Consider the following 26,661-nt stretch of genomic DNA (forward strand, 5'->3'; position numbering starts at 1 on the left):
CCTCCCAACCATTAGCTTGTCCTCATCTGTGTCTGATGACAAATCACTGTCTTCATATATTGCCTCATCCTCAGTGGGAAATGCAAGTAAAAAAAATCTACAACTACTGTATAAAACGCACCCAGTGTTTAGACCCCAAATTTTTCAAAAAAAAAGGGTGCGTCTTATACATGGGGCAATATGGTATATTGCTTTATATTTAAATACCACTTAGTTTTTAAATTAGGTTATCTACAGTTTAACCTCATCTGAATTCACAATACCCTTCAGAGGAAGGTTCCAAAGAGTAATCTTAAGCTCCCATCCTAACTTAACTTAAAAGAGCATGTAACTAAAATGGCAGAGCTGAATGATGATCCCTTGACTTTTAGTCTACTGGTATCACTTTGTGCCTGTACAGAGCCACTTTTTCATTAAGTACAACTCACTCCTCTTCCCTTCCTTTCAATATCATCCAGATATGTTGTAAACATATATGTAAACATATATGTGATGAAAATAAGTTCGTCACTGCATTAATAAAATCCATCTGAGGTTTATATCTATTCTATTGACCATGATTTGGATGATTATTACTGATTTATATTTGAAAGCTAATACTTTGTGCATAACCTTAGAAAAAGCTGTGATCTGCAAGAGCTTTAAAAGTAGTTTAATCTCCTTGTCCAATTGTCAAACACTCATTCAATAAACAATTTCCTGAGTATCTATCAGGTACTTCAGCATCCTGGTGCTGAAGACACAACAGTAGAGACACTGTACTTGAACTCCTAAGAGCTTTACGGTTTATTAAGGAACATCCCAGAAAAGTGTAATTATTAATAAATACACAGTGCTAGAAGTGAAAATAGAGGAACAGAAAATATTGTGTAGTGGTCTACTGGATTGAGTGGCTTTCTGCTCATAGGGAAAGAAAGCATTCTTGGTGGTGGTGATAAATAATCTATATAGGCAGTGAAATATAAGGAAGACCTCAGGGTAAGCACAAAAGAGATGTCGGGGAGACCCTAACACAAAAATCCCTGTGTACCATTTAATATTGGACTACAGCACAACTCCCTAATGAATGTTAAGATCGCTACATGTAATACTCATAATCTAATGAAGCTAGTCTAAGAATTGGCTTCGAAGCTTTGTATTACTTGTGTGTGTGTGTGTGTGTGTGTGTGTGTAAATTGTGTATAATGTCAAAGCTTTTTTTCCACATTTAACTTTAACAGCAATTTAGTCACCAACTATTGCTGCTAATCTTTCAAATTTCATTAGTGGTCTAAGTTATTGCTTTCATAAGTTCCCTAAAATTGGGGGAATTTTTCAGTAAAACTGCAGAGTCATTCAACCTCTTTTATACTGACATTTTCCCTCCTAGTACTCACTGCTTTTTAACTGGTTTTCTCTTTCCCATTTTGGTCTCACCCAGACAGGACTGGTTTGAACCTATAAAACACTTAAGCAATTTGTCTAATTTGGTGGAATGTCACTGCAGGAAGGGAAATCTTGTTAAATTGCTGTTACTCTAGAATTTAACTTTTTGTTCCCCTTAACAAAATAAGACCAGTTTATTGCAGAGAATTTGGAAGATACAAACAAAAATAAGTCACATCCACCACTCAAAGCTAATGAGTCCATCTTTCGCATTTTTCAGCTCTTTTTAATGGATTCTTCAATTACATTGGTTAGAAAACTAAAAGGTTTAACCGAGAATATGACTTTACAGAGTAAAAAATTACATTTTAAAATCAAATTTGTAATTTCTGCCAGACCTTGGTTAAAAGAACCATGGGACTTCTAAGCTTGCAGTATAAACAAAAGAGTTTAAACACCAAACTGAAAAACACTCTTCCCTAAAGCACACTGTTTGGGGTCAAAACATTGGTTACTACATTGCAAATGAAATGGACGTACAATGGGTTGGGCAAAAACCTAAGCAAAATAATTTCTGTATTTTCACAAAATACTCTATGAAAACCTGAAGAGGTCACCTGAAGTTTTACAAACAGGGAAAGCTAAGGAAGGTCATAAGTGCTACTTACAATAAATTTACCACCGGTCAAGGAATTGACTGGGAGAGGCAATTAAGTAGGATTTTAAGGAGAAATGGCAGAAGAGGATGTCAGCAATATCTCCGCATAACCTCCTTTCAAGTTTACGGTCAAACACATTTGGTTTAATCATATGCGTATTAGCCCAATTACTAATTCTGAAGAACTAGTTTCCTTTCAGTGAAACCTAATGACTTGCCCATAAGCTAGCTTGGGTCTCCTGCATATCACCGCACCGCAACACCATCTTTAAACGCCTCCCCATTCAATCGAGACTGTCGTATTAACACCTCCAGGTTTGAAGCGAGTACATCTTTATCCTTTCAACTATCCTCTCCCTTACTGCACCATAAAATCAGAGAAACCTTTCCAGTCCCTTCCAAAGCGTGTGAACAGCTATAGAACGCCTCTCTCAAGGATATCAGATAAAAAGTCAGAATTACCGAGAAAGCCCGTTTGGAAGCAGGCTTTACAGTGACTCTGCAGTGACGGCGACATCAGTGTCATTCTCTCCCAAGCCAGTCTCAGCGGAGACGCCTGTCCCTCCAGGGTTTTTCTTACCTTCCCGCTTCCCAGCCCCAAGCTGACGGTAAAGACCAGGGCCTCTGCCAAAGAATGGGCTCTGGGGATTGAGACCTGGAGGCTATTGCAGACCCCAAGGAATGGCTGAACCAGCCCTACTACCCGAAGCCCCAAAGACTCCGAATAGGGAACCAAGTGGCCACACTCAACCCCAACGCCGAGAAAAGTGGACATCTCAACCCCTAGGGTGCGGGGGTGAAAACAGTGGGGGAGCGGGGGTCTGGAGAACTGGAGAAACGAGATCCTTGCCGATGCAGCATTGACAGCGGGGAGGAAGGCCGGATAAACGGAGGCCGCCGTTAACACTCTCCCTTGTCTTCCTCCTCCCACCCCTCGCCTATCCACCAGCCGCCGGTTACCGGTCGCCGCTCACCTGCCAGTGCGCGAGGTGCAGAAACAGTACCGATCACGGACCCACAGGCTCTGTCACTGAGGGAGGGGAAGTCTTCAGCTGCAGAGGAGGGGCGGGCCTAGGCAGTCACGTGATCCTGGGCTCCGCCCTGCCGTCGCCAGCGGGGCGCGCTACATATTGAGGATCTTTATTTTTGCGTCTTGTTTAAACATTAGTTTTGTGCAACTAAATTTTAAGAAATAAAACAAAAACTTGCACAAAGATTATGGTGCAAAGTGCAACGTAGAAAGCGTGGGTGGAACGGGTTAAAAATGCATTGCTAAGGAAGTGACGTTGCCGCCATGCTCTAGGGACCGGAAATGGCGATGGAGTTCCGACCCTCTGGCGCCCGCCGCTAAAATCCCAGGCTTAAAGATTTGGAGCCATCATGTGATCTCAAAACTTGAAACGTGCTGGACGGAAGCCAACTTATCCAGCCAATTGTTAATTACGTTTATTTGTCTTAGAAACATCTCATTTACTTGAGTTTTCCAGACTTCTTTACACTTAGAAAAACCAATTTTATAAAAATCTTAGGAGGCAGCAGCATTTGAAGGTCATTAGGGAGACTACCAACTGGGAAGAACAGGGTCTAAGAAGACTGACGTGGGAGAGGTAAGGGAGAGGCGGAAAAATCCAGATTTCACCGCCAGGGCCTACCAGGCCAGCCCCACAAGTAGTGTTGTAAGGGATGGGAGGAGGAAGATGACGCGAGACAGCACAGCCCAGTAGAAAGATGGAGGTACTGAACTGGAGGGGGAAGGGTGCGCGGAGGCCAGCAATGCGGCTGCGCGGAGGCGGCTGACGCGCCGGCGCGCTGAGGGGGCGGGGTGAAAGGTCACAGCGCGGCAGCGGTCTGGCTGGCGGCGGCGGCAGCGGCAGCGGCGGCGGTGGCGGGCGGGAGCAGAGTGCCGGGTGTGCACGTGTGGAGAAGCGGCGGCTCCAGTGCGGCGGCGGGAGACACTCCCGCCCCCTCCGGAGACGCAGGACCGCGCTGCTCTCTCGCGGCCTCGGTCACCCGCTCAGCTCCCTGCCTTAGGCGGGGAGGCCGGCTTGTTAGGTTGAGTGGCCTGAGCTCAGGGCGCTGAGACTCAGGGCGGCGACGACTACGGCGTTGATATCGGTGGTAACAACGGCCTCAGCAGGCAGGGAAGATGAAAGGGTGAGGAAGGGCAGCCGGGCAGGGCCCGGCCGGCGCGGGAGAGGGGTTGCGAAGGAGGGGAGCCACTGGGAGAAGACCCGGCGGAGGGAGATTTCTGGGCTTCTCTGCTTACGGAGGGGGCGGAGGCTCGGCTCGGGTAGTTGGCGGGCTGAAGGTCCCACAGAGGCAAGACCCGGGGAACCCAGGATTTCGGCCAAGAGGACGAGTGAGCGTTGAGTGGAGACTAGCAGCTGAGCGGGGCAACAGGGGAAAAGCTCGTGTGAGGCCCCTGGGGTCTCCTGCCCGGGAACGGAGGGCTGAGGCACCCCCGGCCCGCCACTCCAAGTGGAGCGGTCTGGTTGTCCTCTTCAGATCTCGGCTCCGCACTGGGAACCTTGGCGTTTGTCACCTTTCAGTTTTATTCACACTTGAGAGACGTGCAGAATCTTCTGGAGGGAGAAGGAATTGGAATAAAGAGCAAGGGGATGAGGTTTAACAGCTAGTGACTCAACTGGATTTGGGTTGGGTCAGAGCGAGTGGAGGAGGGGGAGAGAGCGTGAGCACTGTACTTGGGGTGCCAAAATGTTTAAGGAAGTATTGTTGATCAGTAGGCGGAGCTGTTGCTCCAGTAGTTTAGTATTGCCCCTATGCCGGGGGGGAGGGGGGATCCTTAGTCACTACGAAGCTTTCTTTAGGTGATTGGCAAAGTTAGTATTCTTCAACAGTTTTCTTCCCTCTTGGATAAATTAGGGATTATTTGGGGCCGACTGTTTCCACTTGGATAAGATGTCACCTTCCTATTAAATTGCATACTGTTAAAATATTAATTACATAACACGGTATTTTAAAATATTGCCTAAATTGGTCGTTTGGGAGCTTGCCTTGACTCTCCTTAGAGGAAGAAAAGGAATCTTATCAATGCTAAAAGCTTTCTGAGATGCCTGAGTTTTTTTCTATGATAGCAAGTCAGTTAAAGAATTGTGCCTATGTTTTGAGTTAGTGAAGCCTTTCAAGCTAATTCAGCAGCCCGTTTGAGGATGAAATAAAAGTCAGCTCTCAAAGTAATCTCATGCTACCTAAAATAAGGGTCTAAATATTATCACGGTATATTTATGTGTTTGAGGTCGCAGAAGAGGTCCAACAGTTTAATTTGGCCTTAGCTCTGTAACATGATTTCTTACTGATTTTGCCTTAAATATTGGAAATTCATTTTAATATTAAATCGTATGTCCTGTAATCAATGTTTCGAAATCATGAAGACATTTTCACAGTATCTGCATTATTTCGCATCAGGTTCTAAAGAGCTCCAATCAGGATACCAACTGAAGGGTATGATAATGATTTGCTGCACTTAAATCATGACCTAGGAAGTTTGGCTATTTTATATATGATCATATATAATTTAGAGAGATTTTTTTTTTTCTTGAGTGTGGGTGCTGTCTCATTCATTTTTGTATTCTCCTGGGCATTAAATACTTAATTGCCTTCTGTTAAAGTGGTAAAAATGAAACTGAAGAGTTCCCAGTGTTGAAGGCATGGATTTATAAAGGAGGGCGGAGCCTCCCAAGAAATTATTCTGTATGTTTAGATCCAAAATCTTTGGTTTAGCTCAGCCTCACTAGGGAATAATGTTCTTTTGATACCTAACTTGGCATTAGAAATGAGGTCAAACTGGTGGTATCGTTCACATCTACCTTCAGTTAATATACTCTTGAGGTAATTATCTTTTTATTTAAAATGGTTATTTATGTGTAACAACTTGATAGAGGCAAATCCCCAGAAATGAGTCAAATTAGAGGAACTGACCTTATCTAGAGGAAATTTGTCATTGAATCTTACCTTATGCCATCAACTATGTCTGAAAAGAAGAGCCCTTAAGTCTAATTCTTATCACTTTATCATTGGGAGCTTAAAATTTTGTTCTTAATCGTAAACTTTTAAGATGATTTCACAGAAATAGTCCCTTTTACTTCACAAATGAACTAACTCCCAGATAAGATGGGATTAAAATTTTTTTTTCCACTTCTGAGTCTTGTATTTAAGACACTAGACAAATGAGACAATAGACATTATTTAAAAGATTTTAAGGTCCTTGAGTTCAAAGACTTGTATCGTCGTGAACAATGTGGTTAGTGTTACATTCCTGACTTGATTTGGAAAGGCCTGTGAAAATAAAACAGTGGCCCTGATTATGTGGTTTTTGTATGAAATTTTATTTAAGTGTTGTGTTGTATGTTAAGCTAACAGAACTGTAAGTTGAATACAAATATCTGAAATCGGAAACAAATGCAGAACTCCAAACTCTCAGTCTACTATTTAAATATTTTACCTGCCTATATTGCTTATCATTTTGAAGCTTTTTAAAAGTCACTATTTTACCTGATTTTTCTTCATATTTTTACTTAGCTTTTTTTATTAATAGTAGGACATTTCATTGTATTGACATGCATTTGCCTTTCCTCAGTAGATAAATTTGCAGTTATTAATTATTCCATGTATTTATATGCATAGTCTAGAAATTTTAGGTATATTACTTTTTTTATACTAAGGTTCCTTGTTTTTATGAATAAGGAACATTGTAGGTTGAATTTGTGGAGTAGGTAAACTGGGTATTTTTATCTATTGTTCCTCTTTAGGGAAGGTGATGTTCAAGCAGGAAGGTATGCCATACACAGCCCTGACTGAGATCGGCAATGTAATTTAGTCGATATAATAGAAAGTAAAACTGAACCCATTTACCCTTTATAGTAAAAAGGTGTAGTAAACATTAGTTCTAATAAAAATAGCTAACAAGCTCTGAATCCATGTGCACAAAATAAAGATGAGAAAGTAGACAGCAAAAATATACAGCATATAGAACAGTGTAGTTTACTAATTGAAATATTAAAATATAAGATCCTGCAGTCAAAAATGAATCTATGTTGAAGAACTCAGAATAATGGTTACCTCTGATCTGATAGCTTATGGCCCAGGAAGGGACACAAGGGTGTTTCTGAAGTGTTATAAATATTCTGTATCTTTACCTTGGGTGTTGATTACATAGCTGTATACATATATAAAAAATAAGTAAGCTCTAAGCAAGATTGGTGCTCTTTACCATATGTATCTTACACTTCAATAAAACAGGGTTTTCTTTTTTTAAAGGTTTTATTGCTGGTTTTGTCAGAAAAAAAGCAGACCACAAGCCAGCAAGGCTGACGTAGGATTGAAGAACTTTTATAAACCTGCAATTCATACTTGCTTCTGTGAAGCCAATCATTTGTGGAATGTTTATTGAGATACTGGGTTTTAACAAATGCTTTGTAGTGTCCCCTTGTTATGTTGAGGTAAATCCATATAAAATATAAAAAATCAATATAAGGTCCTAACATAATGGAGAATAAAAGGAAAATAAACTATAATATACCTATTTCAATGTAAATGATCAGGTACACCTATACCATAAATTATAAGAAGATCAGATGTTTGCATTTGTCTGTAAATAGAATCATTGTGTAATTTAGAAAGTATCTGCTACCAGCATAGATGTGTACATTGGTGACTAATGCTGTGTTGCCATCAGTGTTGTGATTTGTTCCCCAAATTGTGGACAACTGTTGGTAAAGTTCAGAGATTTCTGGGTTGGAAAATATTTAATGGCCATCCATATAAAGCATCTTTCAAAGCCAGTGCTTTTGCCAGACCAAACTAATATCTATATTAAATTTCACTTTGCTGCATCCTTTATTTTGGCCTGTTAGAAATCCTTTTGCCTCCTAATTTTCTCTTCTAGATATTAGCTATGGCTTCCAGCTTTATGCCATCTGAAAAGATTCACCATCTCAGTTTTTTAAATGGTTGTCCTTTCCTCTTTTTTTAAGCAGTCTACAGAACCCATTAGAACACCAGTAGCAACCAATAAAAACTTCCTTTTCATCATAGAAATGAGAATTGTATGGATTATCATTTAATAACTGCCAAATTATATAATTGTGGGATCATAGAACACTGCTTGACCTGTTCTCTTCCTATTTGCATTCATTTTTAGTGTCTTAACTTATTGGTAAAATGTTGGTCCTGTCCAATACAGTTGAGCAGTTGAAATGTGGCTCGTGTTACTAAGGAACTGAATTTTAAAACTGATACTCAAAGTTGGCTGTTGGACAATTTTTAAGTATGTTTGTAACAACTTGGATATGTGGATCTACTGTAAATTTTATGAAATGTAAATACAGATCAAATATTTCCAATGAAAATTAACATCTGAATTCAGATGTGCTATAAAGGGAATAACAACTGGGTTTTAAGATTGGGCATGAAAAGAAATTTAAGAAAAACTGAAATAGTCGTTAATTTTTCTTTTGATTATACATTAAAATGATTAAACCTGTGTCCTTTGGTTTGTTGACGTAGATACTAGAAAATTAGAAATTACATATGTGGCTCAAATTATATTTATTGGACAGTGCTGTGCTAGACCCTGAAAAAACTAATTTATGTGAAACATGATCTCTTCCCTTTGGATCTAGTTCCCAGATGTAAATGTTTCTAAATATTTCTACTGGTCCAAATTTATTTATTACGGTATATTTGGCTTGACTTGCTTTTATACTTGAATATTTTTCAGTATCTGTTACAAAGAAAGTTGATTTAAAGAATAATGCTTGGTTAGAGATGGAACAACAGTAGAATAGGATGATTGGTTTTGGAGAGTCTCAGAATGAATCTTATTGATAACAGTATACAGCTTGGATCCAAATAATAGAAGGAAGTAAAATATGTATCTTTAAAATACCACAGTTTCTTTGGATACTGTTGAAAAGTTCTGCTTTCTATAATTATAGGATTTAAAGCTAAAGTAATGTAATTGCTTGGGGAAAATATTTTTCCAGCTTTATTGAGATATAATTGATACGTAACACTGTGTAAGTGACTGGTTTTAGATTAAAATATTGTAATTCTTGTCTGCCGTGGGTGGGGAAGGGATAATTGGAAGTACGTATTTGCTTTTCCTGATCTAGTGCAACCTATATTCTGCCTCTGTCATTGCTGAAGCTGTTCTTAAGGAAAAAAACAAAACAAAACAAAACCTTGTTTTCCAAGTCCAAAGGCTTCTCAACTCTCAGTCCTTGATAGTACTGTAGTGAATGCTTATTTATAAAACAACCTGACATATATCCTTAATTATTTCTTTTGGATAATTCCCTAGAAGTGATTTTTTTTTTGGATCAGAAGGTACTGGCATTTTTAAAGCTCTGGTATTGGTTGCCAAGTTGACTCCAGAAAGATAGTAGCAATTTATACTGCCAGCAGTGTATGAGGGTGGCACTTGTAAAAACCTTAAGGAGGGCAATTGGTTGGCTCAGTTGGTTTAGAGCACGTTGCTTCTAACACCAAGGTTGCCGGTTTGATTCCCACATGGGCCAGTGAGCTGCGCTCTCCACAACTAGATTGAAGACAACGACTTGACTTGGAGCTGATGGGTCCGGGGAAAACACATGGTTCCCCAATAAAATTTAAAAACAAAAACAAAACCTTATGGAGGAAGACATTGTGGCTGCCATTTCAGCCATGGGTGTTATAAATTACCTTTACTTGGTATGAGTAGCATACATTGAGCATTTGTAAAGTGACAAATAACTAACAGTTTCTTTACAAGTTGATTTTGAGGACATAGTCACATATAGCCTTAACTCAGAGTTTTACTTTACTGATTAGGTGATAAGTGCTATTTCTTTTTTTCATTCAAGTTGGACATTTCCCATGTGCACTGGCCAGTGTTTTTGTTTGTTTGTTTGTTTTTATCTTTGTGGCTTACCTGTTACTTGTATAACTTACCAGTTTTTAATTTGAATATTGATTGCTTTTTTTACTTGAAATTACAAAACAAAGATAATGTGCTTTAGAAAATGGGTTGACACATTAAAATTAGTAAATATTGTCAGTGATGCCAGTTTAGGACCCAGGTCATTAGGAAGAAAATTTTTTACAGGTGGAGCTTGTTAAGCTATGGTAAGCAAGGAAAATATTGGGTTGTCAGAAAAGTCATGACGTATTCTTTTTGTTTTTCATTGCAAAAATGTGTCGTGACTTTTCCAACAACCCAATATTTTGTACTTAGGGGCATTTTAAACATTTATTCCTCTTTCCGGTATACTAAGGTATACTTAAAGATATATTTGGATTTCACCCCTGTGGTCTTTATAGTTTATTATTTGTAGGATTTATATTCATAAAGGAATTTTACTATAATGCAAAAAGCATTGAACTAAAAGCAACCATGTTTTATATTTTATAGTTCATTGTGCCACTAATGATAGTTAGCAGTAGGGTCACTAACAATTTCTTGACCTGGGCCTTGATTTCTTTGTCTTGAAAGAGGATAACTTGAACCGGAACAAAAACGGCAAAGTATTCTAATTCATGTGCTAGTTGTAATCTGTTGATAGTATTTTATCAGTATTTAATCTGTCGATAGCTTTGATGAGTTCTCAGGCTGAAAAAAAAGTGATATCATTGATTATTAATGTCTACCATGACTGCTGTGGTATGTGGGTCACATCTTTGCCATCCTTGGTCTCTGTCAACTCTCACTTTTTATGATACCAAGAAGCAGAACTTTGGAATCATATTTGAATTGTTCTCTTTAAACTGCTCTCTTTTTGCTCTCGCGTCTGCCTTTTGAGACTTGATCTCATCCCATCCCTCCCCCTCATGGCACTTATTGATAGCTACTTAATGTATGTTCTCTATTGTTAAGTGCTTACTATACTGCCAGGCGTTGGCTTTTATTAATCCTCACAGTTGTGCTAAGATAGCCATACATTGTCTAATGTATCTATAGGTATAGAATATATAGTCTACTAATGAAAAAACAAACAGAAGTGAGCCAAGAAGGAAAGAGTTTGGTGGGTTCTGGGATTTTTGAGTAGTTTTAGATGGCCAAAAAACAATAGGGAAGGGAGGGAAGGCTAGGTCAGTGGCCACAGCTAGGTGATGAAGGGCTTTATATGCAGTACTATTTGAATTTGATTTGGTAGGTTATGTGTAGCTATTGAAAAATTTTAAGTGGAGAAATACAGTGATCAGATTTGTTTTAGAAAGATTCTGACTGCATTGTGATGGCTTTCCCTGGCTCTAGTCTTACTCCTCTTCATTAGGCTATAGCAGGGATCGGCAAACTGTGGCTCCCGAGCCACATGCGGCTCTTTGGGTACATTCCATCTCAAGTTTGCCGACCTCTGGAAGAGCCAATCCTGTAGTTCACAATATAAAAATTATTCGAGTCATAATATATTTTTACATAATCACCATTATGTGAATAATAGCCTTTAAATTTTTTATAAATGAAACTCTGATAGTTTTGTTTTCAATTTTATTTCAGAGCCACATGTATGTACCCAAAAAGCCACATGAGGCTCATGAGCTGCAGTTTGCTGACCCCTAGCGGCTCTTCCGTCTCAAAAGTTTGCTGACCCCTGGGCTATAAGATTTTGGATTGAAATGATGGCGTGACCAATACTGCTGAAAAGCTATAGGAGGGCCGGCTGAGTGGCGTGTTGGTTAAGAACTGGCTTGGGATGCCAGAGGGCCCCAGTTCGGATCCCACAGATGAGGGTCAGTGACACTGCCCTCTACAGCTAAGATGCTGAACAACAGCTCAACCTGGAGCTGGACTGCTGTGGGTTGCGGGTGACGGCGTAGGCTGCAGCCCCTGCTGCAGTGGGCTGCCATAAGCTACCGTGTGTAGCCAGCAGCCAGCGTGAGCGGCCAGCAGCCGCTGTGAGTGGCCGTCCAGAAGCCGGCAACTGATCTGCCTCACCCGGGAAGAGCACAGTGATGGTGCCAGCTTGGGCCAGTGAAGCAACGTCCTCCACAACTAGACTAAAGAACAAAACGACAGCAGATTGTCTGTTCCCCTTCCCCCAATTCCCCAGCGCTGTTCCCCTCCCCCCAATTCCCCAATAAAATCTTTAAAAAAAAAAAAAAGCTATAGGAACATTATGAAGATATTTTGGGGAGCAGAATTAACATGGATTAAAGTAAGACATAGAGTACATCTAAAACTAAATTTCTGTATTGGATGAATGAAGGGAATATTCGTAAACAGAAAGGTAGATGTTCCTATTTACTGTAGAGAATGATGAGTTCAATTTTCGATATGGAATTTGAGATTACTGTAGAGATAATCAGTAACCAGTTGGAAATATGTGCTTGCATTCAGAGATTTGGAAGTAAAACCATCAACATTTAGGTGATAGTAAGGGAAAAGCCAGAGCTGGGAAGGAACTCTCCTAATTGAACATATGGATGGCCATGGAAAATTTTTCAAAGGACAGTTTTATTCTTTTTTAGGTCATAACCTTGAGTAGATTTTGTCCTGTGTGTTTAACACTTCTAGTACCCAACCAAACACCTGATACTTGCAGCCACACTGTGTGGAGAGCTGATCCACCTACCACTGCTTTTCTGATACCTGTTAACCCTCTGGATCAGTGACTCGACCAAAAGGGCAAATCTCTTACCCTACCCTAGAAATCTGGTAGTGCCTGGAGACATTTTTGGTTGTTACAGTGAGGTGGGATGGGTACTGGCATCTAGTGGGTAGCAACCAGGGAGATAGGCTGCTTAACATCCTACAATGCTGTGGAAAGCCCCTCACAACAAAGAATTATCCAACCCAAAATATCAGTAGTACTAAGATTGAGAAACTGCTATAAAGTACAGATGTGATGAGAGTGCCTGTTATTTCCATTAAGGGCCTAAGAAGTAAAGATGACTCCTTTGAGGGAAGTCAAATGGTGCAGCTGATCTTGCACTATAATGGGAATTTGTAGACATAGGCAGATCAAACACTGCACAAGAAGTAACCAAGTAGTTTTGTGCCAAGGTACACTTGGTACACTTAATACCTATCTAAAGTATAAACGGTTAGGCTTTAAGCTTTCTCTGTATTTCATTTTCTCTTTTTGCTATATGACAAAATGTCAAGAGTTTGTAGAGAAAGACCCACTTATGTGTAGTCATATCTCCATCTTGTGGCCTTGCAGAATATTGCCACTAAATTTTGTTTTTACAATTATGGGCATAATTCACCTTACCTTTAATAGCTAAAAACATTTGAGTGCTTATTATCTGATGTGCTATGCTAAATACCTAACATGCGTTATCTCATTTTATCACACTGCTTCTGTAAGCCAAGGATAAACATTTCCTACTACCATATTCTAAGATCAAAAATTACATTTGACTAAGTAACAGACTAATCTTGTGCTGACACAGATTAATAGCTAATGGGCTCTATAAAGTAGGAGGCAAGTAGCTGCATTTTCCAAATCTAAAGACTTGGTATACATTTCTGTGGAACTTCTGTTATATCAGTCAGTCTGTCCCCCCTTTTAGATCTTTAGTCTAAAGACTTCGGTGTGAAGCACTGGGGTTTGTTATGAATTTGGAAAACAAGAAAACATAGTATCACATGAATTTACTTGAGCTAAGAAAATAATTGAGTGTCTTTAATAATTACTTCAGTTTGTTTTGTAGTTGGGTTGTAAACTCTAGTGCCAACAGGAACCCAGGACCAAGCAGATAAGGTAAATGAGTAAAACGAGAAGAAATGTAAGCTTTATTAATTTAAATATTAACCAACTTAATTTACAAAAATAATAATAAACATTGAGTCAAATAGATATGGCCACATAGGGCTAATTTAACTTTTAGGCCAGAAATTTGGGGCTTATCTGCAGAGTAATGATCTTCAACTGATAAGATAGTCTACATTGTTAAATTATATTGAAATCTTTTCTAAAGTAAGTAGTCAGTGCAGTAGATTAACAACCCAGGTTCTGAGTCAGGGCAATTTGAGTTCAATACTAGCTAGCTGTGCCACACACAGTAAAGCTATAGTGTAACATACTATACTACTTGCATAGAGGAGATGATTAACATTTCATGTGAAATCACTCTAATCATACAGCCTATTTTTTCCAATGACCTATCCCATTCCTATGCCCATCTTTTAGCCTCTCCTTCCCTCATATTTAGAAATTGATTCACACATGTGCAGTGAGAATTTTATTAATTTAGGTGGGTGTTAAATGTGTATGATTAAGATAAGGTGATTTACAAAAGGAAAGATTCCAGGGAGGGATGTGGGAATAGGAATTTTTGTCTCGCAAAGTGATTCTGGTGTATAGGGGGGTTAGAATCTATTGGATTTTGCAACACTGCTTCTCCAGATTTTTGTCCTACTCTTGAAAATTGTTTCTCAGACATCTATATGGGTTCCTGTTCTTTACCCCTAAAATTCAAGTGTTCCTTTTAGTAATTCTGTTTTTAGATACTATGGACATTCTTAATAATTTGATGTTCCCATAATCAAAGGATGTACATTATGCACTTTTTTATATTCCAGGAAACAACTCTCAAAGCTATGTGTTACAAAAGAGAATTCTTTCCTTATGAGTTAAATTAATGTAAAAAGTCTAGGTGCAGTCCTCTATTATCTTTTTATCTATGTAATACCAGCATTGCTAACAGTGACATTAGGTAGCATTTAAACTACATTATATAATTTTTTTAAATGATCCTCACCCAAAAAAGTGTTTGACAGTGGTTTTAATGAAAAAGAAAGTCAGGACATGTAGCCATTTACACCAAAGGCAAAGACTAGGACAGTCATTCCTGAGACTGCTGAATTCAGAAGGGGAGGTCTGTACCAGATTGGAAAGGTCATTCTCATCCAGCTCTCATTCACCTTTTCTTCAAACTGAGAGCCTGGTACAGCTGGAAATTGAAAAGCCGTGGTTTGTTAAATGTTTGATGTTCGCACTTCCTTTACTTGTTCTTTCAAATAGTAAAGAATAAATGAGGCATCAAGGGTTTTCTACCTTAAGTTTTAGTATCAAAAATAACATCTTTGTTCTTTCCCAAGCAGAGTTGCTATAAAAGTTAACATAATTGCAAAATACTGCAACTGTAGTGCTTTATGTCATAAGATTTGTTTTACTTTTTATTATGGAAATTTTCAAACACAAAAGAAAATAATACAGTGAGTCCTCGTGCATCTAATTCCATCCAGTAAGTAGAATTTCCCGTGTTGTTATTTCATCTTTGCCTGAGCCATACGTTCCTGTTTTCCCTTTTTACTGGAGTATTTCAAAGGAAATCCTTGACATGGAGGTGTACTTGGTTTTATTGTGAGTTGCAGATATGTCATTTTTACAAATTAAAGGCTTGTGGCAACCCTGCATCAAGAAAGTCTATCAGCGCCATTTTTCCAACAGCATTTGCTCTCTTTATATTTCTGTCACATTTTGGTAATTATTGCAATATTTCCAACTTTTTCATTATTATTTACTATTGCAGTTGTTTTGGGGTACCACAAAGCATGCCCATATAAGACGGCAAATTTAAAAAATGTCATGTGTGTTCTGGCTGCTTCACCGACGGCCGATCCCCTGTTTCCTCTCTTTCTCAGGCTTCCCTATTTCTTGAGACACAACAATATTGAAATTAGGCTACTTAATAATCCTACAGTGGCCTCTGAGTGTTCGAGTAAAAAGAAAAGTTGCACGTCTCATGCTAAATCTGAAGCTAGGAAGGCAAAAGCTAGGCCTCTTGCACCAAATAGCCAAGTTGTGAGTGCAAAGGAAAAGTTCTAGAAGGAAATTACAACTGCTACTCCAGTGAACACATGAATGATAAGAAAGCAAAGCAGCCTTAATGCTGCTATGGAGAAAGTTTTAGTGGTCTGGATAGAAAACCAAACAAGCCATAACAGTCCCTTAACCCAAAGCCTAATCCAGAACAAGGCCCTGTCCTCAGTTATATGAAGGTGGGGAGAGGTTAGGGAAGCTGCAGAAGGAAAGTTTGAAGCTTACAGAGAGAGGCCTCAGGAAAAGAGCCGTGTCCATAACATGAAAGTGTAAGGTGAAGCAGCGGTTTATCCAGAAGACCTAGCTAAGATAATGAATGAAGGTGGCTACATTTTAAACAAGTTGTTCATATAGATGAAACAGCCTCATATTGAAAGAAGATACCATCGCGGACTTTCATAGTAGAGAGGAGAAGTCAATGCCTGGCTTCAAAGAACAAGCTGACTCTCTTGTTAGGTGACTTTAAGTTGATGCCAAAACTCAGTTACTATTCTGAATATCTTAGGGGCCTTAAGAATTATGGTAAATCTACTCTGCCTATGTTCTGTAAATGGGACAACAAAACATGGATGATAGTACATCTGTTTGCAACATGGTTTAATGAGTATTTTAAGCCCACTCTTGAGACACTGCTCAGAAAAAATTTCTTTCAAAATATTACTCCTCATTAACAATGCACTTGGTCACCCGAAAGCTCTGATGGAGATGTATAACAAGATAAATGTTGTGTTTATGCCTGTTACCACAGAATCCATTCTGCATTCCATGGATCAAGGAGTAATTTGGACTTTCAACCCTTATTATTTATCTAAGAAATACATTTTGTAAGGCTGTAGCTGCCATAGATAGTGATTCCTCTGATAAATCTGGGTAAAGTAAATTGAAAACCTGGAAAGGATTCACCATTCTAAATGTCATTAAGAACATTTGTGATTCGTGAGAAGAGGTCAAAATATCAACTTTAACAGGAGTTTGGAAGAAGTTGATTCCAATCCTCATGGATGACTTTGAGGTGTTCAAGGCTTCAGTGGAGGAAGGTAACTGCAAATGTGGTGGAAATAGCAAGAGAACTAGAATTAGAAGAAGAGTTGCTTCTTACAGGTGAGCAAAGCTGGATTACAGAAGTATTTCATTTGAATCGAACTTTGTGTTCATGAGAGTTGAACTGTATTTGAAGGTGAATTTTGCTGACAAAGTTACATTTAAACTTTGAAATCCTGTTTCTAGCATATTCTGACAGTCTGTTAATAACGAAACTTGATTCAATTCCTTTGTAAGCAGCAACCAAACAATATTCATAGTATCCTAACTCTGTTTTAAAATATGTATATTTGCCCATAGAAAAATATTGAAAGACTATATATCTAAATTATTTCTGGTCAGAGTCGTACAGGATATTTTCACTTCCTGAGTTATTTCAATGGTGATGAACTGTTTTTTTTTTTAATCAAAACATGTATTTTTTTAAAGTAGGTGGGGAAAGATTAAGCTGCCTGTTCCCTAATGATTCAATATTGTGTTCTATAGGCTTGATCTGCCCACCCTAATAGAAATTTTTTTAGCTTTTATTAGATTTAATCCAGCACACTTCACTATAACCACCTTTTTCTTCTGTGTGAAGTCAAGAAATACCTGGCTATTATCCTTTTAAAAATTATAAATATATTTGAAGCCTGGTAATTACCTAAAAATCTTTCTTAAAGTTTTAAAAATTCAAGTTCATTCACTTATAATTAAGAAGGTTGACTTCGTATGTTCTTAAGTTTTTCTTTATTGTTGTTTACTATTAGACTTCATGATGTAATTTTTCAATCATTCTTTTGAGTGCAATGGAGTAACTTTTAAGTGGTATGCTCTAAATATAATCAGTGTAAGCTATATTATAGTTAAAAGAAATTACTGCACCCAATTTGTGATGCTGTACTAAATTAAAAAGTGGCATTATGCTAAGTGAAATAAGCCAAACAGAGAAAGACAAGTACTGCACGGTATCACTTATACGTGGAATCTAAACAAAAGTCAAACTTAGAGACAGAGTAGAAAAGTGGTTGTCGGGGAGGAAATGGAGAAATAGGTAAGAGAATACAAACTTTCAACTATAAGATGTGTAAGGTCTGAAGATCTAGTGCATAACATGGTGACTATAGTTAACACTGGATTGTATAATTGAAATTTGCCAAGAGAGTAGAACTTAAATGTCCTCCCTCCCTCCCTCCCTCTCCCTCTCCCTCTCCCTCTCCCTCTCTCCCTCCCCCCTCTCTTCCCTCTCTCTTCTCTTCTCTCTTAACCAGCTGAGCCACTCGGCCGGCCCTCGATGGTCTTAGGAACCGAGACACCGCTCCTCTATCCGTCTCAATGCTTCAAGACAAAATTTCATTTATTTGTAATTAGAAATAAATATTTCACAATATATAATTACATATTGTTTTTGTGATTAGCCACTATGCTTTAATTATGTTCAATTTGTAACAATGAAGATACATCCTGCATATCAGATATTTACATTACGATTCATAACAGTAGCAAAATTACATTTATAGAGTAGCAACGAAAATAATTTTATGGTTGGGGGTCTCCACAACATGAGGAACTGTATTAAGGGGTCGCAGCATTAGGAGGGTTGAGACCCACTGGTGTAGATGCTATTCAGATTTGTTTTGTCACATTTGATTAGCCTGTAGCTTATGTTAGTGAAATTGACTTGAGCTGTTAAAAATTCCTTTTGTTGACAGTCCTCTGTAGGCAAAACTATTTTGTTACAATGAAACAAACTTTTTAGCCTTAATTCCTTTTCTCATGGAACCAATGTTTTGATTACATATGATTTAGAAATCCTACTCTTGCATTCTTGGTGTAAGTAGTTTTCAATCTGGAGTTTTGTGTTTTTTTGTTTCGTTTTTCCTTCAAAATGTGGATTCCCTTGTTCCATTTCCAAAGATGCTGCTTCTGAAGGTGTGGGGTTGGGTCCAATTATCTGGATTTTAAATACCATTCCATGTGACTTTGTGGATGGTTCCTGGCTCGAATACAATGTGCGTAATTTTTGAAGGTTTGGATTGTTTTCTTAGAGCAAATTTCTAGAGTAGGATTACTTGTACAACGGGGATGTACTCTTTTTAGGCTTTTCAATACATAGTGCTAGATAGTATTTCAGAAATACTATATCCCTTGTCATCCCAGCAGAGTATAAGAATCCCATTTGCTACCCCCTTGCCAACATTAGGTACCATCAGTCTTTTTCTTTTTTTAATTTTATTGGGGAACTGTGTGTTTTTCCAGGACCCATGAGCTCCAAGTCAAGTAGTTGTTTCAGTCTAGTTGTGGAGGGCACAACTCAGTGGCCCATGTGAGGATCAAACCGGCAACCTTGGTGGTATGAGCACCGTACTCTAACCAACTGAGCCAACCAGCCGCCCCTCATCAGTCTTTTTGATCAGTAATAGATGTCTTTAAATTTTTCTGAACTGTAAACTACGAGGAAAATTTTGGAATTTATATAGCATATTAGTCTGGCCTTCTTAGTGTTTATTGTATTTGTCTCTAACTTGTATAAAAGTGTATGAAAGCTGTGAATTGAATCTGGATGGCAAAATCTTCTTATAAATGGTCATCTTTATAGGAATATAAAGTCACTGTGAAAGGGTTGAAGTTATCAATCATGTAAAAAAAGACTTGGTACCCTTTTAATATGTTCATCTTAACAGATGTAGCTAATTATATTTTATTGAGTACATGTTGGTTTGTTCCAGTAGCCGGATCGAGCTGGGAGATGTGACACCACACAATATTAAACAGCTGAAGAGATTAAACCAGGTCATCTTTCCAGTCAGCTACAATGACAAGTTCTACAAGGATGTACTGGAGGTTGGCGAACTAGCAAAACTTGGTATAATATGGTTTTTTCCTTCCTTAATTTGTTTATTCATGTTCTTGACTCCTGGTTTTTAATACTAGAGCAGAAAGAGTTAACCAATTTAATCTCCTTATTTTACAAGTGAAGAAGTAGGGATGATCCATGTTCTGAAAAAAAATCTCAGCAAAATCAAGATAAAATATATGAATTTTAAAAGGAAATTCTAAGTATCTTATTTAGTGTGTGCCTGTGTGTATTCACATATTTAGTTTTACTCTAGAGGAGGCTTAAATTCCTAAAAAGGTGTAGAAAGTTTTTGAGGTTGTTGATATTCAGAGTAACTGATAGAATTTAATACTGATAGCAACAGTTTAGTCCTTGTATAAGGGGTGGAAAGGATTCAGTAAAATGTGTTATTCTGTCTGTTGAACTTTATATCTTTGTGTTTTCCGTGGCAGCCTATTTCAATGACATTGCAGTAGGTGCGGTATGTTGTAGGGTGGATCATTCACAGAATCAGAAGAGACTTTACATCATGACACTAGGATGCCTGGCACCTTACCGAAGGCTAGGAATAGGTAAATTTATTTGTATTTTTTTATTTCTTCAAGGAAACATAATAAGCACATTGTTACTGTTTCTGACCCAGTAAGTTAAACCTTTTTTTTTTTTTTAGAAATACTGGGAAATGGTTACTGATTTAACAGGCAAAAATATTTATTAATTCAGTTAGAAAACCTATATATTTTGTTATTATTTACTTTTTCTGTTTTCCTTCTACCTGGAAGGACTTGTATATAAAGTTTGCTTTTCTGCTAGCAGTTTTAAACATGGAAGTGGTGTAGAGAGAGAACAAAATTTTGGAAAATCAGGTTGACTAATGTTTACCTCATAAATTCTATTAGGACTCAAGTGTTGAGAATAGCAGTTAGGTGTGAAATTTAAAGATTGATATTTTATGAGATTACTTATTTGTTTATCTTGTTAATAGGAACTAAAATGTTAAATCATGTCTTAAACATTTGCGAAAAAGATGGCACTTTTGACAACATCTATCTGTAAGTAAAATGATATTTAATGTTATTATCTAAAGAGTAATAAGTTAGCAGTAGAAATCTTCACTAGAAATTTTAAATTCTGGTCACTTATTCCGTTGTCTTTTGGAAACAAACACCATGGCAATAGCGGTTGTGATGTTTAATTGTTTTTGTTTTAATAATAAGAACCTGGGATAAAACATTTTTGTTTTGCTTTGTTATGTTGGGGAGGGAACTCAAAAGTCACGGAAAAAAACAAGATTAAAACTCAAATCTTAAATTTAAGAATTAATCCATTAATAAAGCTTTTGTTGTGCCACCTGTTTGCACTCTGCATTTTGTTCAAGTCTCTCAGTGATGTGCTCATTAGTAGTAGTTTAATAATCAAAATCAGAGTACCTGGCTGATACTATACTTGGATCTTAAGAGACCTCAGATTAAGAACCAAGGATAAGATCACAACTATGGATTGTTTACATATAATACAGATAGTAAGATTCATATTTTGACTTGGACAGCAGAAGAGATTAAGTTATATAGTGCTGTTTTGAGGAGTAATTGAAAAAGCTCAAATTATTTCTTTTCAAAATATAGCATGTTTTTATGTCAATCAGAAAGAGGATATATCCAGACATTTGAGACCCTAATTTTTTATGATTAAACATTTTTTTCTGTATGTGTTAATATGGTCTTTGAATCACCCCTATGGTTATTTACCCATTTTTAATTACAGGAATCTTTTCTCCCCTTGCAATAAAAAATGTTACGATAGCTAGGGTACTTTGCCCTTTGTTGATTATAAGAGTAAACACTATTCCTTGAGTCTCCTAATCTCAGCCAGATATAAGGGCTAGGTTAAAAGTGTAAATCTGTCATCAAAAGGTTTTCTGAAACGAATACCTAATCTTTGTTGATGACTAGTAATTGTAAAGGGAATCTAACAAATGTCTGCAGTATTCCAGCTCCAACCAGTTTAAAGCTATCTGTGGAAAACATGTAAAAGCTGATGAAATTTTAATTTTTTTTTTCTGATACTCTCTTATACCTCAGGCACGTCCAGATCAGCAATGAGTCGGCAATTGACTTCTACAGGAAGTTTGGCTTTGAGATTATTGAGACAAAGAAGAACTACTATAAGAGGATAGAGCCTGCAGATGCTCACGTGCTGCAGAAAAACCTCAAAGTCCCTTCTGGCCAGAATGCAGATGTGCAAAAGACAGACAACTGAATGGATTACAAATGAACTTTCTTGCACTTGCTTGTCGCCAAATAAAAGAGGCCCTTTGATTTTTTCCCCCCTTTCTTTTAAAGCTTTTCCTCCTTGTTCTTGTTTTTCTTCCTTTCCCTCCCTTTCCTCTAAAAGTTTAATACTTCCAAGGACTTTTAAAATTAATCATGTTTGGATTGTTTTAGTTCTCTGACTTTTGTGAGTTGGTTTGATTGTAGGAAGGAGAAGGTATAGATCAGTTCAGTGTCACAGTTAAGATACATGGTCCCCCCTCCAACTTGGGTGTCAGTTTCACTTTTTTAGCCTTTTTTTTAATGTCCTGCTTTCACATTGAAGGGCAGAGCCTACAAAATATTGTATATTTCAAAAGAAAAAGCAGCAGCAATATCTTGTTCGCTAATCATAGACAAATTTAATGTGTTTGTGGTACTTTGGGTTTTTCAAGACTGTTTATGGGATACTAATCCCTAGACATTGCCTTCACCCCACCTTTTGTACTTCTGAGCACTATCTCAGGAGTTGGACTTTTGTTGTCCTTGTAAGAAATACTAAGCTTATTTTGTGTTTTTAAGCAATTATTTCCTCCTTCCTCGCTGGTGATGGAGGGCGGGTGGGACAGTTGGGGTAGGTAGTGTTAGACTTCGGTCTCAGTATTTGCGTTAAACTGCTTTTTGCTAACGAGTGGGCTGGTTGTTAGCAGGTTTGTTTTTCCTGCTGTTGATTGTTATTAGTGGCATTAACTTTTAGAGTGTGGGCTGGTGAGATTAATTTTTTTAATATCCCAGCTAGATATATGGCCTTTAACTGACCTAAAGAGGTTTGTTGTGACTTAATTTTTTTCTCCTGACCTTTTCAGTAAACCCACAGTAGTTAGTCTAACATCGAAAATGGAATTGATGTCCTTATAGGTTAATACCCCTAAAGAAACCTGAAGCAGGTGTTGTCTCTTGGACATATTAAAACATACTTAAAAGGAAGCTTAGATGGACTTGTGGCACAATAAATGCATTTAATGTCAGCTAATGCAGGGTGTTAAAAGTGTGGCCACTGAGCATTTGATTATATAGGAAAGAATATCTAGACAGTATTTTTGAGAATAACATAGCTGTGCTATTGCTTATCTGTTGGAGAACATCCCAGATTTGCTTACATTCTGTGCCTATGATAGTGAGTTTAAGGATTTGGGGGAGGGAGAATTGTTAAATATATTGCTTCTATTCTTGGAAAAGAAAGTCTAGGAGTGTTAATAATGCAAGTGTCACTGTGACCTCCTCTACTGACAGGACTAGTTTATGCCAGATCATTTTCTGGCACATAAGGAGTGGCTTTGAAGGGTTGATAACTTTTTGTAAGATAGGAGACAACCAAAATTTTTCTCCATATTCCCATCTCCAATATTTAAAATTTTGTAGATTGCTAATACTGGTGGCCCAGCAAATATTGTCATTAGACTTTAAAACAATGCACAGAGCTTGAAGATTCTGTCATTTGACTTTAAGAGGAAGGTTAGTTCATAACATTTATCCTCTTACGTAAATTCTGGTATAAAAGTCTCGTCTCTCCTAATATGTTAAATAACAAAATTATTTTATACAACGTTTATGTACATTTTATAATCGTAAGTTCTTATTTGAGAATGTGAAAGTACAAAGTACAGTAGACTTCAACAGTCTTAATTGAGTGCCAAGAATAATACAAAAAAGGAAGACAATTGATGAATGAGTTTATAGGGTTCAATTCTTAAGATAGTAAAAATGTAGAAAGACCATGCTGGTTTCTTGGGTATCAGTTTCTTCAGCCTAAATCTAAGCTTAGAAGAAAAGTTTAGTATTAAGCACCTTTATCTTCATGGATAAGCTTCAGCTTGCTCTTGCCAAGAGAGGAGTGCTTGAGTTACAGAAGGCATAATTAGTTTGAAGAATTCAGCCTTTTTGTAAACTTCCAGATATCAAAATAGGTTTTGATATATAAATGTGTTTTCTGAGATGTCACTGCCTCTATTTCTATTAATATAACCATTTCACCTGGACTATCTGATCAGTCCTATGAATGTATCCCTAAATGTGGTTATTGAAAACCGAATAGCTGCCTCATGACAAGTACATGTTATTTAAGGAGGAAAAAATATTAAAATTTGAATTGAGTATGTAGGCTCCCTATCATTATAGTGTTTCTTTTCCCAAGCTAGTCAATGACTAACCTAAATTGTAAATGTTTGTAAAGGGTTAATTGTCCTACATCAGACTTGTATTAAATAATTCCATCCACGTGAGGAGGATTTAGAAGAGGTAGAAGCTGGGCACTAGTTCATCTGCCTGTGAATCAGTAAAGACAAATAATGTCCCATGTTGAATTGGTTATTTTGGAATATGATAAATAATTATCATTGAGGTAAATCAGTTCTATTAACTGGAAGATCACAGGATATATCCATCATATTTTTCAGGACAGATAGTTTTTACTGTGGAGCAAATAGGTAAAAGTTATGCTGTATGGTAATTGCATTTAGGTTCTAAAGAAAAGAATCTGCAGAGAAATCTATGCAATATGTAATTTGTCCAGATTAATTTTTATTTGGGGAAAGAAGTTCTGCAGTATCCCCAAAGCAGTTTTGCTCATCAATCGAAAGTCCTCCAAAAACAGAACTATTGGGAAACCGTGGTATATGGGGTGGAAAAGAAAAGCTCCCTCAGTTTTTTGGAGGGAATAACTTTAAAAATACTTAAATGGGTAAGTTTACTTGGTGCAGTTAAGAATTAAACTTGTTGATTTTAACATTACTGTTACATCTGAAATAAACGTGATGTTCTGGTAGTAATCTGCGAAGTGTGGTAAATGTCAAAGAAAACCCTACATTGTATTGAATTCTGAGATCAGTAGCTGTATGTAGTCATTGTTTACTGTTGCCCGGTTTTATTTTCAAACTACTTTTACGTTTCTTTAGATCTAACTTAAAACCAGGTTTAAGTTTAGTCTAACTTAAATTAAAATAGGCCAAGGGTAATCAAGGCCTCCTAGTTCAGACCTTTTGAAACTTGGCTAGAAACACTTCCCAGTATCTGCAGTTCAGTCCCAATGAGAGAAAAAAAAAATCCAAATAGCTGTCTTAACTGCTGCAATATTTTGAATGTAATTGATAAAAATACCTGACACTTCAGGCTGTGATCTCATTAGTGGTGCGCATTGACTACAGGTGATATACAATATATTCAAAACTTTGTTTTTTGTTAGCAGTGAGAAAGTAGTTCAGTAGTTGAGTGAGTTGGGAATTGCTTTTTGAGTTTTTCCTGAATATCACAGATTTAAAATTCTGTCTTTAACAAAATTAACTCAATGCTTAATAACTTAGTCAAAAGTGTTGTAATTAGAATTTCACTTATTCCATTCAAGAAACAATGGGTGGTGATCTTTGCCCATTGTGTCTTAGTTATTACCATGGAGCACATCATCCCCAAATCTAACAGCTTAGAACAGCAAATATGTTATCACCCACAGTTTCTAAGGAATCCAGGAGCAGCTTAGCTAGGTGATTCTGGCATGAGGTTGCCATGAAATTCAGCCAGGGCTGCATCATACTGAAAAGCTTGACTAGAGCTGGAGGAGCCATGTCTAAGATGGCTCACTTGGCTGTTGGAGGGACCCATCTGTGGGTGTCTCCACAGGGCTGCCTAAGTGACAGGTTTCCCCAGAGTGAGCGATCCAGGAAAGTAAGCAGAAGCCATATTCTTGTATGACCTATCTTCAGAAGTTACGTACCCATTACTTCCACTGGACTGCATTGGTCACACAGACCAACTATTGTACCAGGTTGGTACAGTGTGGGAGGGGAATACACAAGAAATATTAACACTGGGAGGTGGGGATCAATGGACCTGGCTCCATATTACGCTTGGAGAAAATGTTGGGCTTTGGTGACAAACGAAGGCAGGATAGTTGGAAAGTTTGTTATTTTATGTTCTAAAGGGCTTAGTTTCCTAAATGAAGGTTAGAAGACACGGTACTTTATTCAGAATGTAAAAGAAATAGGGAGTGGGCCTAAAAGTTTTTTTATGGTTGGGTTTTTGGCTGGGTAACGGTAAACTAACCTGTCTCCCAGATTGGTGCTTTTCTAGCTGGGTGATTTGAACGTTCCTGGTAAATTGAGTACTGCAGTGAGTAGGAGTGGTGTGAGCCTGTAAAAGAGTTTTTCAGGGAATAAATCATATGGCAGAGGATCTTGAACTGGACTATGCTTATAAGGCTGTACCACATGAATTTAGTCCTAGTTTATGATACAGCCAAGTAACAGTCATATGGGAAAAAGGGCTTGAGTCAGAGTTTTAAATTTAGGTGTAGTTATCTTGATAGAACATTGAGGAATGTGAAGTCAGAATAATCTTACCAGGGCAAACATTCTCAACCTTTTCAATTCTCTCAAACATTTGCTTTCTTAGGCAGAATTATCTAGAATCAAAGTCTGCTCCACAAATAGTTGGGAGCATAAAGTTAATATGAAGCAATCACTAGCCTAGAATTTAAATCTTGAATTATGGTTTTTATAATTGTGATGAAAGCTTAAATACAACATTTGGGAAGATATTGGGAGGGAATATTTTGGAGTTTGTGAAGTTTGAATTAGATATTTCTGATTTACTAAAGCTGATTTGCCACACAGCTGAATTTCATTCCGGTTTTACTCTTATTTACTGTCCTCAAAAACTCAAGACATCTGCATTTATAAAGGACCTAAGTGGTATAAATCATGTTCTAAA

At 37.6% G+C, this 26,661-nt stretch overlaps 2 protein-coding genes across 5 annotated transcripts in view; one reads left to right on the top strand and one right to left on the bottom strand.

The window, feature by feature from the left end:
• The window catches only part of ATP6V1A (ATPase H+ transporting V1 subunit A), a 56,937-nt gene extending 53,837 nt beyond the window's left edge, over positions 1 to 3,100 (bottom strand). The window contains exon 1 of one of the 2 annotated variants that reach the window (XM_019652249.1): positions 2,998 to 3,100. The gene's annotated coding sequence lies outside the window, so the exon portion shown is untranslated. The remainder of the gene's footprint in view (positions 1 to 2,997) is intronic. The other variant, XM_019652250.1, reaches the window with a different exon arrangement.
• Positions 3,101 to 3,852: 752 nt separating this feature from the next.
• Positions 3,853 to 24,728, top strand: NAA50 (N-alpha-acetyltransferase 50, NatE catalytic subunit). Of its 3 annotated transcripts, none has more exons than XM_019652253.1 (5): positions 3,853 to 4,177; positions 19,545 to 19,678; positions 20,104 to 20,223; positions 20,637 to 20,703; positions 21,733 to 24,728. In XM_019652253.1, exons 1-5 carry the CDS (start codon positions 4,170 to 4,172, stop codon positions 21,908 to 21,910), a joined length of 507 nt encoding a protein of 168 aa, XP_019507798.1. In that variant the 5' UTR covers positions 3,853 to 4,169; the 3' UTR covers positions 21,911 to 24,728. The 3 variants fall into 3 exon arrangements, with proteins under 3 accessions (XP_019507798.1, XP_019507797.1, XP_019507796.1); XM_019652252.1 differs by having other exon boundaries at positions 3,854 to 4,177; positions 19,542 to 19,678; XM_019652251.1 differs by lacking the exon at positions 3,853 to 4,177 and adding an exon at positions 16,773 to 16,893 and having other exon boundaries at positions 19,542 to 19,678.
• Positions 24,729 to 26,661: the final 1,933 nt, after the last annotated feature.

This window comes from Hipposideros armiger, unplaced genomic scaffold (assembly GCF_001890085.2).
Source record: "Hipposideros armiger isolate ML-2016 unplaced genomic scaffold, ASM189008v1 scaffold_176, whole genome shotgun sequence".
Classification (NCBI taxonomy): Eukaryota; Metazoa; Chordata; class Mammalia; order Chiroptera; family Hipposideridae; genus Hipposideros; species Hipposideros armiger.

Bases quoted from the DNA above. Each gene is read 5' to 3' on its own strand.
- NAA50 (XM_019652251.1), top strand. From the start codon at position 16,790: ATGGATGACTTTGAGGTGTTCAAGGCTTCAGTGGAGGAAGGTAACTGC. The intron at 16,894-19,541 runs GTGAGCAAAGCT...GGTTTGTTCCAG, and splicing joins AGAAGAGTTGCTTCTTACAG to TAGCCGGATCGAGCTGGGAG. The intron at 19,679-20,103 runs GTATAATATGGT...TTTCCGTGGCAG, and splicing joins TGGCGAACTAGCAAAACTTG to CCTATTTCAATGACATTGCA.